Below are 16348 nucleotides of genomic sequence, written 5' to 3'. Positions count from 1 at the left end.
TATATGGTTGATAGTTGGAGTCTTTTCCCCAGGGTGGAAAGGTCAACTACAGGACGGGACAGTTTGAAGGCAAGAGGGGGAAAGTTTCGAGGAGATGTACAGTGAAAGTTTTCACAGAGGGTGGTGGGTGCCTCGAATGCACAGCCAGTGAAGGTGACAGAAGCAGGCACGTTCCCAATGTTCAAGGTTTATCTCGATAGAAACATGAACGGGAGATGAACAGAGGAATAGAAACTGCGAATGAGCAACAAGTACTGGGTCTGAATAAGAATGAGTCGCTGCCACAGGCTTGATGGGCCGAAGGGCCTGTGTCCGGGGAGAGCTGTACACATCTGAGGAGGGGGAGAGAACCTCAGAGGGTGAACCATAACATTATTCCCCCACACCCTCAACATAAGGATCTGTGGGACTGACATCCCATTGCTCAGGGATCAGAGAGAGAAGCAACAGGGGTCAGAGGAAAAACACTTTTCCTTATTCATAACTGACACCAATAGTAATGGGCAGTGTTTTTATACAAATACCAGTGGTGAAATTATATTGTTGAATATTCAGTTATTATAAACACAATCTCACACAGTCTGCTACTTACTCCATAGAACATAGAACATAGAACATTACAGCGCAGAACAGGCCCTTCGGCCCACAATGTTGCGCCGACCAGTTACAGAAACAATGACCCACTAACCTAAACCAATCCCTTTTCGTCCATAAACCTATCCAGAGATCTCTTAAACGCCCCCAAACTAGACGCATTTACAACTGCAGCAGGCAGGGCATTCCAATCCCTCACCACCCTCTGGGTAATGAACCTACCCCTGACATCCGTCCTATAACTACCCCCCCTTAGTTTAAAGCCATACCCCCTCGTGCTAGCTTTCTCCATCCGAGGAAAAAGGCTATCACTATCCACCCTATCTAAACCTCTAATCATCTTATATGTTTCTATAAGATCCCCTCTTAGCCGCCTTCTTTCCAACGAAAACAACCCTAAATCCCTCAGTCTCTCCTCATGGGACCTCCCCACCATACCAGGCAACATCCTAGTAAACCTCCTCTGCACCCTCTCCAACGCCTCCACATCCTTCTTGTAATGCGGGGACCAGAACTGCACACAGTACTCCAAGTATCTGTATTTTACAGTCCGGATTCCTCAGAGCCACAGACAGCCGTTTCACTCCTGAATCTCCCAGTTTATTGTTACCCAGATTCAGATCTATCAGTGAGTGGTTTGTACTGAGAGCAGAGGCCAGGTCCTCGGTACAAAAATCGGTGAGATCATTACCCCAGAGACTGGAGATCAGAGAGAGAAAAATAACAGGAATCAGGGTAAATCCACAGTGTTTTTAAGAATAAGATCATTAACAATAATAATGTACAGTGCGGGACATTCAAGAAACACAACTTCAGTTCATACAGAAGGCAAAATTATATTAATGCTGTAAATCTGAAATATGAATCAATATGTTGTAAACTCTCATCAGGTCAGGCAATATCTGTGAAGACAGAAACAGATTTAGTTTCAGTTTAATTAGTTAAAATTAGAACTTGGAAGTAGCAGTGAATTAAATTGTTTGAAGTGACAGGGAGCTGGGGATGGGCGGGTGACAAGGAAAGAATAAAATGGAAGTGTCGGAGTGATTAAATGATAAAAAGGATGATGGAGAAAGGGAAGAGCTCAGGATTCCCATGTCCTTACCCTGAGTCACAGGGAGGGACATGGGATGGTCAGTGGCTCAGGAATGGAGTGTGTGGTGGGGTTGAAGATGATGAGAGAGAAACCTTTTTCACACTGCCAGTGGTTCGGGTCTGGAATTACAGCCGGGAAGTGTGGTGGAGGGAGGCTGGATCGAAACAGTCAGAAAGAAATTAGATGATTATTTGAATATAAACAATGAGCGAGGATACGAGAAAAAGGCTGGAGAATGACACACATTCCTAATGCTAATTTGGTGAGCTGGTACAGACACGATGGGCCAAATGGCCTCATTGTGAACCGTAACAATTCTGTGAAGATAATGGTTGGAAATGTATCGATATTTCAGCTGGAAGTTGGTGATGTTTCTGTGTGGACAGTGTTAGTAGCCACAGTCCCCAATGAAATATTAATATTTCTCTCCAATAGAGAGACAGACAATTTGTGACATGGAGCTTCAGGGTGACAGGTCTCCTCCTCCACTCCTGAGGGAACAGAACCTCCCTACAAACCGATATAGCCTTGAGAATTTCCAGGGAAGTGTCAGTGAATTGGGTTTAATCTGCCTTCTGCCTTTGTTCATTAACCAGGGCTCCCTCACTGCTCCCTTCAGAGCCTTTAAAAGTGCTGCTGGCTGCCTTTAAATCTGGTGCCAGCTTTGCCTGAATGGGATCTTCCCCTGCAGACAGTGGTTAAACTCTGGAATGACCAGAGCCCCGGAATAGATCACCAAACTTAAAAGAATGGGTCAAAGTACAGTAGGTGCAGTAGATGTTCATCTGTGATGAAAGAGTGTGAGAGTGTGTAAGAGGTCTGAACTGAACATATACGGACAAGGAGGCATTTGTCTTTACAGACCCAGCCTTAGACCGGTAAGAGGAGTAGCCTCCCCCCACGTGAAGATCAGGATGTTGAAATGGGTGTGGAGAAAGATGCCTGGGGTGTGATGTTCAGATGTGAGTAAGATCGAACCTGAGTGGACAGTGTTCGTAGCCACAGTCCTCAATGAAATATCTGTATTTCTCTCCAATAGAGAGAGAGACAATTTGTTACATGGAGCTTCCGGGACAAAACTTAGTAAACGTGGGGCACTGGGAGGAGATGGGACTCCATGAACCCCCACAGCCGGTACGAGGACCAAACCCTCAACATTAGCATCATTCCACATCACACTCCAGACACCAAACCAACTGAACTAACCAACTCCACACAGAACCAGAACGGACACATTAATATCTGACAGGTTAGGGGAATCCGTCCACTCAGGCAACACAGGCAGAATCACAGAATTGTTACAGAGCAGAAGGAGGCCACTCGGCCCATTGTGTCTGCACTGACTCTCCGAATGAGCAACTCAATAAGTGTCATTCCCTCACCTTCCCCCAAAACCCTGTGTATTCCAGAGCTTAACCACTGGCTGCAGGGGAAGATCCCATTCAGGCAAAGCTGGCACCAGATTTAAAGGCAGCCAGCAGCACTTTTAAAGGTTCTGAAGGGAGCAGTGAGGGAGCCCTGGTTAATGAACAAAGGACTGAAATGGCAGAAGGCAGATTAAACCCAATTCACTGACACTTCCCTGGAAATTCTCAAGGCTATATCGGTTTGGAGGGAGGTTCTGTTCCCTCAGGACTGGAGGAGGAGACCTGTCACATCAACCCAAGCAAGTCTGGATAGAAACTGCCGAGGGCCAGAGCAGGCAGCACGTGGCTGCAGTGAGGCAAAAGGATCAATAACCTGATATGTTCTGACAAGGTGAGCGTTAAACTTACAGGCTGATATGTGAATAAGGATGGAAGAGAAATTGTGGAAAGAACATCTCCACCCAGACACTGGCAATGTCCAAACAGCAGCATCAATCTTCAGGAACATGTCAGCCTCTCTGTGAAGGGTTCCGGTCAGTCAGAGATGACTGCTGTACTGCCCACACTGAGTGACCATCCTGGTGGGCCCATGATGGGCAGTCTGGCAGCACCATAGGCTTGTGTGTGTCTTTGATGGGTGAGTAACAATGGAAATTTATGTGCTTGTAGAAGAGGGCACAGAGAGTCAGAGAAGGAGCCAAGAGTGAGAGTGTCTGGATTGTGTCATCCTTATGTCAATGGAAGATGAAGTGCTGGAGCTGGGAGACCTGGAGACTGGGTGGGCAATCACTGATGGTGAGATGGGTTGTGGATCCAGAGTGAGTGAGTGAGTGAGTGATGGGCACAGGAGAGACTCTGCTGCTGAGTCCAAAACCTGGTGTTTGTGTGTTCACCATGGGTCAGATGGAGCTCTGGGTTAGGAACAGTCTCCAGGACATGTTGGGATGTGCATTACCCTCTAACAATCTTCACTCTCTCACAAATCAACAGCTGTGGTGAGCGGGAGACAAGTGTCTACCTTGGAAGAGGAGGGGTCCTCAGAGGGTTCTCTGTTACATTATTCCCCATAACATCCGCCAGAGCAGATACTGTCTCACACGGTTAGCAAAGGGGTTACAATCTGGCAGCACAGGACAGCACACACAAACCCGAGCAGCTGATGGGGGCAGCAATAGCTGAGTTCACTCACACTCTCGAGGGGAGAGGGCAGAGCCAGCTTGTGGAAGGTGAAATGTGACTGGAATCTTTAACAATGCAGCAGATACTGGAGCTGCAGTGTAAGGTATTTTAACATCTGGTGGAGTTTCCAAAGGCTGTGTGTATCCATACACAAAGGATGGAGGAGTCAATCCAGACCAGCAGTGTTACCATGTCTCAGGTATGAACACAAATAACATCCTCCACAGAGAGATTGGTGACCTTCATGGAGAGTCACATCCAGCATATCACCCACAGCAAATACACATGAGCTGCATGTTCTCACCACCTCCAGGAGCTCTGTGGGACACGGGCTGTGGGAGGGATGGGAAAATGATCCTGGAGTCACTGTCAGGACTTCCCAGCTGAACAGGGAGGGTCCAGTTTGCCCTGAATGGATAGAGGAGCGGCTGCCTGCAGCATTTGGGAGCTCCTCTCAGGATGTCCCTGGTGTGGGCAGTGGGTCCTCTTCTGCTCCGACTGTAACAGAAACACCTCATGAAGCTGTGATGACAGAGACAACTCCAGTATCTGTGCAGAGGATTCACAGTCGGCTGGATCGTTCCAGGACTCAGGAAATCTGAGGACAAAGGCCACGGTCATCGAAATTCCCAGAGGAGAGAGATAAAGATCCTGCCTGTAACTCAGTGGAAAGTGCAGGGATGGGGGTGGTTGTCATGGTGGGGTTGCTTCCTTGGGTTTCACAGGGTTATACTTTGTTGTTACCGGTCACTTTGTTATGTTTGTATTTTCAGTAAATTCAGAGATGGAACACCACTAAATAAATCCTTCACCATATTACTGGGTCTTTAACAGTTCACTGGGAATGTGAGATGGGAAATACAGCACTGAATGAGCTCAATACAATTCCAATGCCTTTGTTTCATGTAGTGACGGCTCCAGGGAAATTATAAAACATTCACAGAAACAGTAACAGTGCTGGAGATGGTGGGAGATTTATTACACTGAATGGCTGTGTGAGTTAAGGTCCATGGAGAACATGTCTGTATTACTGAATCTCCATCCTCCCTGACACATATCCCATGTCCCTGGCCTGTGGTCCATGGGGTTCCTCATCATGAAGCATCTGGTCAACATTGTATTGCATCACACTTTGTTCAAAGCTTCTCCACTCTAACTCCAGGTTGTATAGAGCACAGCACAACACCAGGACATTGAGACCCTCGCTGGGTATATTGAATAGTTCCACCAGATCTATCTTTAGAAACCCTCTGGCCTGCTCAATGGTCACACAATTTGTCCTGTAGCAGCTGTTTTCTCTCTCCTCTGTGACGGTGTTTGGGTTACACACAGGCACAATTCCCCATCCCTTCAGTGGGTAGCGCTGGTCTTTATTAATGATTTCAGGGGATGATGGTATCACGGGCAATGCAAACACTTACAGCCCATCCCCAATTGCCCTTGAGAAGGAGGTGGTGAGCCATCTTCTGAAATTCTGCACAGCATCTGGTACAAAATCTGGCAGGCTTTTTCCCAGATTGGAGACAAATATCACGAGGGGCCATGAGCTTAGGGTGAGGGGGGAGAGATATAATTTGGGTGCTCGAGGGAGGTTTTTCACACAGAGGGTTGTGGGGGTATGGAATGCACTACCAAGTAAGGTGGTGGAGGCAGGCACGCTGGACTTGTTTAAGGTTTACTTAGATAGGCACATGAGTGAAACAGGGATGGAGGGTTATAGGAGACTGTTTTAAATAAGGGTCAGAGCCTCGGGATGTTCCTGGAAATCTAATGCTCCGTGTTGATGTTTTGTCTCTTTTACTCCACAGGTGTCGGTCCACCTTGTTGTCTACCGAGGGGCATGCACACGGTGGGTCGTGTGTGGGCTGCTCTTGGATGTTTCGAGAGTGTCCTAGTACTTCATGTCGGTGTGTGTGCTTCAACCTGGACCAGCAGATGGGCAGCATGACAGCTCGGTGACTATCACTGCTAGCTGTGCAGATACATGGATTTGGGTCGGTGTCTGTGGGAGTTTGTGCATTCTCCCTGTGGTTGCGTGGGTTTCCTCCGGGCGCTCCGGTTTCCTCCCACATCCCAAAGATGTGCTCTTAGGCTGATTGGTGTAACAAATTGTCCCTAAATTATTCTCCCCTGAATCTGGTTTCCAATGGGGGTACCATAAGCATAGACACGGGTCAAGGGAGGTGTAGGAAAAATACATTGTTAAGATGGCAGTGCGGGCTCGTTGGGCCGAAGGGCCTGTTTCCCGTGCTGTGTTGTTCTTTGTAAAACCGTTAGGAAGGGACATCTGGGATTCTGATCCCACATCAGTGATGGAAAAGCAATATTTTCCAAGTCAGAATGGTGTGTGGTTTGGAAAGAAATCTGAAGCTGGTTGGTGTTCCATCCTTCTGATATCCTTGCCCATCTCAGTGATGGATAGTGCCTGTTTGGATGATGCTGTCTCAGGAACCTTGGTGAGCTGCTCCATTCCACCTTGTATGTGGTAAAATCCTGCCACTGTGTGTCAGTGGTAGAGACAGTCAATGTTTAATTTGGTGAATGGCCAGCTGATCCAGTGGCTCCTTTTCCCTGGATGAGATTCTTCAGTGTTTCTGAAGCTGCATCAATCCAGCAAGATGGGCAGATTCCATCACACTGCTGACTTGTGCCTTGGGCAAAAATTTGGGAGCAGGAGGCAAGTTCCTCATCTCTGAATTCCCAGACTGTGATCTACCCTTGGAGCCACAGTGTTTACAGTTCAGTGTCTGTTCAATGGTCCCAGTGCGGCCCCCACCACTCAGGATGTTGATGGTGGAGGATTCAGTGATGGTGCTGCCATTCAATGTAAAGGGATTGTGGTTTTGATTCCCTTCTGTTGGAGATGGTCCTTCCCTGGCATTTGTGTAGTGAAACATTACTTGCCATTTATCAGGTTACGCCTGAATGTTCTTCAGACCTTTAGACATTAGATCTGTTGAAGAGTCATCCAGACTCGAAGGGTTCACTGTTCTCTCTCCACAGAAGCTGTCAGGATGCTGGGATTTTCCAGCATTTTCTGTTTTGTTCAGGTCTTGCTGTTTACGGACATGGACTGCTTCAGTATCTGAGGAATTGTGAACAGTACTGAACATTGTACAATCATTAGTGAACATCCTCTCTCTGACCTTATAATGGAAGGAAGGTCATTGATAAAGCAATTGAAGGTGGTTGGGCTTCGGACATCACCCTGAGGAACGCTGTAAATGCGCCTAGTTTGGGGGCATTTAAGAGATCCGTGGATATGTTTATGGACGAAAAGGGATTGGTTTAGGTTAGAGGGTCATTGTTTTTTAACTGGTCGGCGCAACATCGTGGGCCGAAGGGCCTGTTCTGCACTGTAATGTTCTATGTTCTAACTCCTGCAGTGATGATCATGCGGCACTGGAAGGATTCCACATTTTCTGTTGATCAAGAGCAGACTGATGGAGTAGTAATTCACCAGATTGGATTTGTCCTGCTTTTTTCCCCATTGTCCGGTAGATCCAGTGTTGTAGCTGTACTGGAACAGCTTGGCTCGGGGAATGGTTAGTTATGGAGCACAATTCTTCAGTACCATTGCTGGGGTACTGCCAGGCTGGCAGATTTTACAGTACGCAGTGCCTTCAGTCATTTCTTTACCTCACATACAGTGAATCAAATTGATATCTGTAATGCTGGGACCTCAGGAGGAGGCTGAGATTAATCATTCTACTCAGCACTTCTGGCTGAAGGTGGCCCTGATGCTCTGGGTTCCCTCATCAGTAATGATGGAATTCTTGTGGCATGTTTATAGAATCATACAATTCCCACAGTGTAGGAGGCCCTTTGGCCCATCGAGTCTTCACCAATTCTTTGAAAGAATATCATACCCAGGCCCTGTCTCTGTAACTCCACATATATGGCCCACTGATCCCCCTAATCTACACACCCTGAGACACTTAGGACAACTTAGCATAGCCAGTCAACCGAACTTGCAGATCTCTGGACAGTGGGAGAAAATTGGAGAACCCAGAGGAAACCCACACAGACACTGGGAGTACGTGCAAACTCTACACATGATGTCACCCAAGGCTGGAATTGAACCCTGGTCCCTGGCGTTGTGAGGCAGCAGCGTTAACCACTGTGCCACCGGGTCGCCTAATGTAAACGGCATGTCCAACATTTGTGGCATGTCTAACTCTATTTCTGACTGGATACGGTAAGACAGTAAATCTCTAATCTGATCCATTGGTTTTGGTGTGATGGAGCTCGGTCTATCATATGCTACATCCGCTCTGTGGTCTGGTGGCCGTGTGCTGGAGCTTCACCAGGTTCACATCTCATTTTTAGATAAAGCCAATTCTCATTTGGTGATATATGTAAAGAAAATGAATCATAGTAACACAGTACTGGTTGCTGGGGAAAGCCCACTGTCAGCTTCCTATAAATGAAAAGGTACAGTTCCCCTCTCCTGCCTGCTTCCTGTCAGGATGTGGAGATGCCGGCGTTGGACTGGGGTAAACACAGTAAGAAGTCTGACAACACCAGGTTTTAGTCCAACTGATTTATTTGATAGTAAACTCACAAGCTTTCGAGGTTTCCCTGTACGTCAGGCGAATGGAGAGTTCTGGCCTCAGACAGAGCGTATAACAGCACAGACAGTTTACAGATTACTGATCAGAATGCGAATCCTTACACCTAACCTGCTGTTCAAGTCCTAAAGTGGCTGACAATGTGAGTGGAAGGAGCATTGAGCACAGGTTAAAGAGATGTGTATTGTCTCCAGACAGTACAGTAAGTGAGGTTTTGCAAACTCAGGCAAGTCACGGGGGTTACAGATAGTGCGACATGAACCCAAGATCCCTGTTGAGACCGTCCTCATGTGTGTGGAACTTGGCTATCAGTCTCTGTTCAGCGACACTCAGATAACTTCATATCCAGCCTGCCTTTGTCTCTTTTATTTCATGGTCTCCAACTTTGCTTCGAAACTTATTATGTGTCTACTAATAGTGAACAGTGTTTTTAATAACAGGAATACTGATAGCAATGGTATATTTAGTATCATTATTTGTGTTCTTAAAAACAATGTCCATTATTAATAGGGACATGATTCAGACTATTCTGCACTGGGATTATTGCCATTTCCAGCTGAGCTGTGCCTTGAACTGCTGGGCTGTAAGCTCTGGAATTCTCTTCATAACCCTCCCCACCTCCATCTCTGCATTCTCTTTTAAGATGCTCCTTAAGCTCCGTTTAATATAAATTTGAGAGTGGATCCCTCGGGATAAAACTCATCAGAATTCCATGTAGTTTGTAATCTGCCTTACCAATATACAGCAGTTTTCTATGTTTAATCAAACTGAGAAGCCGATAGACATAAACATCTATAATCTGAATGACAAATTAAACTAAATTGAACATGTGACCAGCCATATCTGGTAATTCTATAAACATTTAATTGTTTTCTCCATCTTTTTTATTCTCATGAATGGTTTTGAGAATAATTATAAATGATTAGTTAAATCTTTCACTCCTGAATCTCGCAGTTTATTGTAACTCAGGTTCAGACACATCACTGACTGGTTTGTACTGAGAGCAGAGGTGAGAATATCTGAGGCTGTTACTCTCCAAACTGGAGATCAGAGAGAGAAAGATTTCAGGAATCAGAGTGAATCCGTGGTGTTTAACACAAATACTGACAGGAATGATGTGGAATGGTTATTAATGACACTATTACTGACACTGATAATAATTTACAGTGTTAGACATTCACTGATTATTAACACAATCTCACACAGTCTGATACTTACTCCAGTTTCTGTATTTTACATCCTGGATTCCTCAGAGCCGCAGACAATAGTTTCACTCCTGAATCTCCCACTTCATTGGCACCCAGACTGAATGGAGAAAGTGAGAAACACATTAAATTCAGATTAATGTTCAGCAGGAGAAATAGCTGGGTCTATTTTTGTGTCAGAAACTTAGCACCAATGGTGAACTGATTTAAGTTACGATACCTCACCCAAGTTGATCTTTCTCTACACCCTAGCTATGACTGTAACACTACATTCTGGACTCTTTCCTTTCCTTCTCTTTGTACGGTATGCTTGGGCACTAATAAATGTGACAATAATAAATCAAATCATATCAAACCCTTTCTGTTGAATGGAAAAGGCAACAGTCAGCATTGAAAAATGATGAACAATTCACTCTCACTGGTTTGCCTACCGGGGGAATCCACTTCTACATCTCTCAAAATATATATTTTGTTTAATTGTCCATGAGATATGGGTGCCGATGGCGAGACCAGCATTTATTTCCCACTGCTAATGGCCCCTAGAGGAGGAGCTGCCCATATCCTGTGAACAAGAAAGTAATTTTAAACATGTCCCACATTCTGGTCTCATTTCCTGATCATCAGAATTACCCCCCCTGAATCTCACTGACCCTGCTACGTTTCCGGAAATTCAAATCATTTCTGCTGTTATATAAATCCAGGGTTTTATGAGAATTGTAGATTTTACGGAGAGTTAAATGGTAAAGCTGTGAGAGTGGATCCCTCTTAGTGCCTCTTAACTATTGACATTGTATCATCTATCTCAGTTTGTTGGAGTGGATGAAGGGAGGGCCAGGAGCCAATAACCACAACCTAAAAGAGTGGGTCTATCTAATTTAGTCAAGTCTGTGGCTCCAGCCTGGAGCAGTGCTGTTAAACTTAGCTGATTGTCGGAGGGTCAGTTAATCATTTAACTACTCTGAGGCGGCCCATACTGAGTTCAAAAGGGAAATGGTGAATCAAATAGTGACATAGAGGAAAACTAAATCCATTGGTTGGTAAACAAAACATGCTGTTTGCTACTGGCTTTATATTGCTGTGAATTGGAGGAAGCAACAGAAAGGGTCAATGACGGTTCTGTTGTTGATGTGGTGTACACGGATATTCAAAAATCATCTGATGCAGTGACACAACAGACTTGTGACATAAGCTCATTAAATAAATGGGAAAGTATTAATGTGGATACAAAATTGGATGAATAAAGAGTAATGGATATTTTCCAGGTTGGAGGGTGTCTGTAGTGGAGAATCCTAGCGGTCAGTATTGGGATTCCTGCTTTTCCCTGATATATATGAATCATCTCGGTGTTTACAGTCTTGAGGAAAATTTCAAAGTTTGTTGATCACAGAAATTTTTTGAGGCATCGGAAACTGTGAGGAGGGGAGCTTGGGACTGAAAAACAGACCATGGTGGAGTGTAGATAGGAGGCAGATTAAGTTCAATGCAGAGACGGGTGAGGTGAGACTTTCAGGAAACATGTACATGAGGAAGCAATATAAAATAATCGGTAGAATTGTTAACGGATTGCAGGATCAGAGGGACTGGACGTATATGTACATCGATCATTGCTGTTAGCAGGGTAAGTGTAGGTAGCAGTTAATAAAGAATACAGCATCTTAGGTTTTACTGTTATGAATTAGTTTATGTTTGTGGGTATCAGATGAGTTTAAGTTTAATTTGTGTTTCTGTGCTTGTGAGCTCAGAAAGGGCCAAAACTTTAATTTCACTTCATGTTAAACAAAGCTGCCTGCCTGGTTTCACTTTAAACTGTCCCTGCATTTTAATTTAAGGGTTACAATACTGTAAGAGTTATAGAGGTTAAGAAAATGGTTGTTTATATTCAGAGACCCACAGTGAATGATAGAAACACTGAGTTTCAGTTGTAACCAGTTAACCCAAGAAGCAAGACGGTGTTTACAGAGGCTGCCAGGAGAGGCAGGGCAATGCAGGGATTCAGAAAGCAGAACCCAAAATTTAAATCACCATCAGAAACCAAGAAGGAAAAGAGGAGTGTCAGGAAGATAGAAGTCAAAGTGACAATAAAACCTGAACCTGAACAAGCTACTGCTCCTGAAGTTAAAGAGAGGAGCAGAGAGAGGCTCCCAGTTACAGACAGAGCTGCTAAATGTGGACATGGTAAAGTTTGCTCACGAGAATCCAGACATCTGATATAATCCTAAAGTTGGTGACACCTTCATACAGCCAAGAGGAGCTGTGTACTGTTGGCCTGGCTGAGTATGGAGGAATACTGAAAGGAAACATTGGAATATTGGAGGGGGATCCTTGGTGAAGGCATCTGAGAGGAAGTGTTGATTGGGAAAGGATTCCAAAGGCTGTTTTTCCCCTGGAGTGGAGTTTCTGGAGCAGAAGGAAGAGTCCCAGTGAGACGAGTTTTCTCACATTGTTACAAACATTTGGGGGGGATTTGAAGAAGAATCCACTGCAGTTACTTTGGGCGGCGTCTGTCACTTGGTTTCAGAGATGGGGTAGCTGACCACGGGTGGCTTGTTGGTTTACACTGACTGTGTACTTACTGAGAACATTAAAGCATAAGATCTATTCTATAAATCGTGTCATCCCTACAGATCTGCAGACATCTGTGAAGTTAGATGGGTGAAGTAGTGGGGCACTGTAGATTTTTCTTAACAAAGGTTTTAGACTTTTGTTAAAAGTTAATCAACTGCCTTGTTATTCTGTTCATCTACATTTCTAAACAATAAGTAAAAGTCACAATTTACTAAGCCGGTGTTCTGCTCTTAGACCTGACTGTCCAGACATCAGCTGGGATCATAACATTGTCAATAGGGGCATAGAGTACAAGAGCAAGGAGGCTGTGCCAAATCTGAAAAAAGATCTCACTGCACAGTGTCATACTTTAGGAAGGCTTAGAACACATTGGACAGAGTGCTGAAGATGTTTACAAGATTGGCTACAAGGATGTGAAACTTAAGTCACGAGGATCGATTGGAGAGGTTGTTCTCCTTGGAAGGAAGAATGCTAAGAGGAGATTTAAAATGTTCAAAATAGTGATGGTGCTGGACAGAGCAGGTAGCAAATCAACATTTGCTGTTTGGACAAGGATCAACAACACGATTTAAATTGATTTGCAAAAGATGCAAATACAGTGTGAAAAAAACTATTTTTAAACACAGTGAGTGGTTCAGGTTTTATGAGGCTGCAGTGAGAGAGAAAACTGGTGGGCTGCTGTAACCGAACAGGGAGGTTTTTACATAACTGCCCACTGTAAAGTTTAATACAAGACTGAACTTCCACTTCAACCCTGACTGATGTCACCGGTGATCACATGAATTATAAAGGGACACTTCCGATATAACACACACCAACTATAATACATGAGAGGCAGCGTATAGGAAAATAATCCTGATAATAATGAGCTACAATCTGTACTGAACACAGAAACAATTTTGTTTTCTAGCATCATACAGAATCAGATGGTTTTTGTTGGGAGAGTGAAATATTTATTTTTAAATTTTGTAGTGAGGCCTTTACACCTCTAATTATTTAAAATGTATCCCAATAATGCTTTCATTCACTCAAGGAATGTGATCATCGCTGGTTTTGCCAACATTTATTGCCCATGCCTATTTATCCACGAGAATCTGCCTTCTTGAAATGATGTAGTTTTATCAGAGAATCATAGATTTATTACAGGTTCAGAATGAGACCAATCGGCCCATCATATCTGCAGCTGCTCTGAAATGAACATTATTACTTTACACCATTCTCCCACACTTTCTCTGTGACCACTGGACATTGTTTCTCTCTCGACTTCCTTAACTGAACGTGCCTCTGTTTTATTAGAACAAAGGAAATGGTTTTTCAACAATGGAAATATTCTCTATGAGACCAAACAAACAGTTACCTCAACTCCTGACACTTGTGCAGAACGGGTCCCAGCCGCTGGAAACCTTCACACTGAATGTAGCATTCCTCCAGATCGAGGTGTTTTATTGTATCACAGAGTCCAATGACATGAGACAGGACTGCACAGTCAATCGGGGTCAGTCGCAATCCCCTAAATGAAAGTGTTTTCACAGATCCCACTGTGTTCTCAGCCAGTGCTTTATTCTGAGACTCAAACAGGTAGTGGAATGTGTTCAGGAGCTTCCTTTTCCCAGTTTCAGTCTGTGTGTCTTCAATCTGCCCTTCAACCTTCTCCTTCACCCAGTCAATCACTCGGCAGGTTGTTTGATGAAGAAATGGACCCAGAAACTTCTCCAGGGGTCGAGCTGACTGTGGGGAGGAGAGACCAGCAACAAAACGGAGAAATATCTCAAATCGCCCATCTGCCTCACTGTGGGCTTCACTGAGGAGTTTCCCGATCTCCCCGGGATCTGGAGTCAGGAATTGTGTGAGTGCAGATACAAACTCTTGGATGGTGAGGTGTGGGAATGTATAAACCACACACTGGGCAGAATCATCACTCTCTAAAAGTTCCATCAGGAACCCAGACAGGAACTGGGAAGGTTGTAGATTGTACTCAATCAAATCTTCATTTCCAAACACAATCTTCTTCTGGGAGACTCCTGTGTAGGCCATCTCACCAAGCTTCAGTAACACATCACGGGGGTTTTCAATCTCTCGGCTATGGTTTTTCAGAATGTTGTAAATATAGTAGGAATATAGTTGGGTGATGGTCTTGGGAACTTGCTGCTGTTTCCTGTCTCTTTGTGTAAAGAAGGGACCCAGTGACAGAGCGAGGATCCAGCAGTAGGAAGGGTTGTAACACATGGTATACAGGATCTCGTTCTCCTCCACATGTTTGAAAACAGCTGCTGCCACCGCCTGATCTTCAAAAAACTTGTTGAAATATTCCTTCCGTTCATCACCAACAAATCCCAGGATTTCAGCCCAGACACTGATCTCAGCCTTTTCTAATAAATGTAATGCAGTGGGGCGGCTGGTCACTAGCACTGAACATCCTGGGAGCAGCTTGTGCTGTATTAAACTGTACACAATGTCAGACACTTCACACCAGCATTCAGGATCTGTGCACATGGACTGAGGTTCTGTATTTCTCCGATTGTCAGCAAAATCAATCGTGTCCTTGAATTCATCCAAACCATCGAATATAAACAGCAATCCCTCTGGGTTCTTCCAGAGCTCTCCCAGAATATTCCCAAAGTAAGGATACTGATCCAATATCAGATTCCTCAGGTTTATTCTACAGTTAATAGTGTTCAAATCCCGGAATTTAAAACTGAAGACAAATTGAAAGTGTGGGTATATTTTCCCAGTGGCCCAGTCATAAACAATCTTTTGTACCATTGTTGTTTTTCCGATTCCCGGGACTCCGCTCACTGCTGCTGAATTCCCAGATTTGGATTTTCTCTGGGAAAAGCTGCTCTGGAACAATTGATCATTTCGGATTTTTTCCAGTTCTCTCCGGAGATGTTTCTCTCTCCATTCTTCATGGTCTCGGCCTCTTGCCAGCAGTTCATGTTCGACAAGTGTCCGATCTCGAACATTGGAAATAACCGTTAGCTCAGCGTATCGATCAACCAGCTGGAAAATCTTAACCTTCTCCTTTATGAGGATAGTGTTCACTCTCAGAGTTTCAGTTTGTACCCGGAGTGTCTCCTTGTGTTTCTGTTGGAGATCTTCAATCAGAGCAGAGAGAAAATGTTAGTTACATTAAGACACTGTCTTTGCTGATTTGAGGGATTTATTTTACAGTCAGTCAAGGTTTGAGTAGGATATAAAATTGAGTTATTGGAAACCTCATTTGACAATGATTAATTTCCACAAAGTTTCAGATCATCATTTAATTCCAATATTTCTATAACATGTTGGGGGTGATTCTCCCAAACAGGAATCTAAATGTCGAATGTGTGTAAAAACTGGAGTAAATCATGCTGGACTTTTCAGCGGGAGTTTCAGAATGAATCTCCCACAATCTGTGCACAGCAGAGTGGACGAGTGTGAATCAGATGGAAGATCAGTGAATGGAGCCTATTCCGGTTGGAGAGACCGGCAGCATCGCGCTGAGTGGCCAGTGTGTGTGCGATGTGTCAGCACAAAGATCGGCGCGTGCATAGTGACCCCACACTGCCGGCACCCTGGTCGTTAGCCCCATGAACACACCCAGGACATCATTACCCTCCACCCCCACACAGTCCCGGCCCATCCCCCCACCCCAACATAGGTTTCACACCCCCCAGCAGGCTGGTCCCCTCTCCCCACCCTGATGGCCAGCCCCAATCGCTGTCCTCCCTCCCTCTGTCACTCAGCCAGAATGCAGAGTGGAAGTGGGACTCCCCACCCTCACTCCCACAG

At 44.8% G+C, this 16348-nt stretch overlaps 1 protein-coding gene across 1 annotated transcript in view; it reads right to left on the bottom strand.

The window, feature by feature from the left end:
- Positions 1-16348, bottom strand: part of LOC145338897 (NACHT, LRR and PYD domains-containing protein 3-like) — a 51247-nt gene that overhangs the window by 18937 nt on the left and 15962 nt on the right. The window contains exons 5-7 of the mRNA XM_080183293.1: positions 13935-15672; positions 10026-10112; positions 1117-1293 (exon numbers count right to left, since the gene is read on the bottom strand). Coding sequence (XP_080039419.1) covers positions 1117-1293; positions 10026-10112; positions 13935-15672 — 2002 coding nt within the window. The remainder of the gene's footprint in view (positions 1-1116; positions 1294-10025; positions 10113-13934; positions 15673-16348) is intronic.

Source organism: Carcharhinus amblyrhynchos, unplaced genomic scaffold (genome assembly GCF_965287045.1).
Source record: "Carcharhinus amblyrhynchos unplaced genomic scaffold, sCarAmb.v2.hapA chromosome_222, whole genome shotgun sequence".
In the NCBI taxonomy this organism is placed as follows: domain Eukaryota; kingdom Metazoa; phylum Chordata; class Chondrichthyes; order Carcharhiniformes; family Carcharhinidae; genus Carcharhinus; species Carcharhinus amblyrhynchos.
This window is presented reverse-complemented; position numbering and strand designations above follow the sequence as displayed.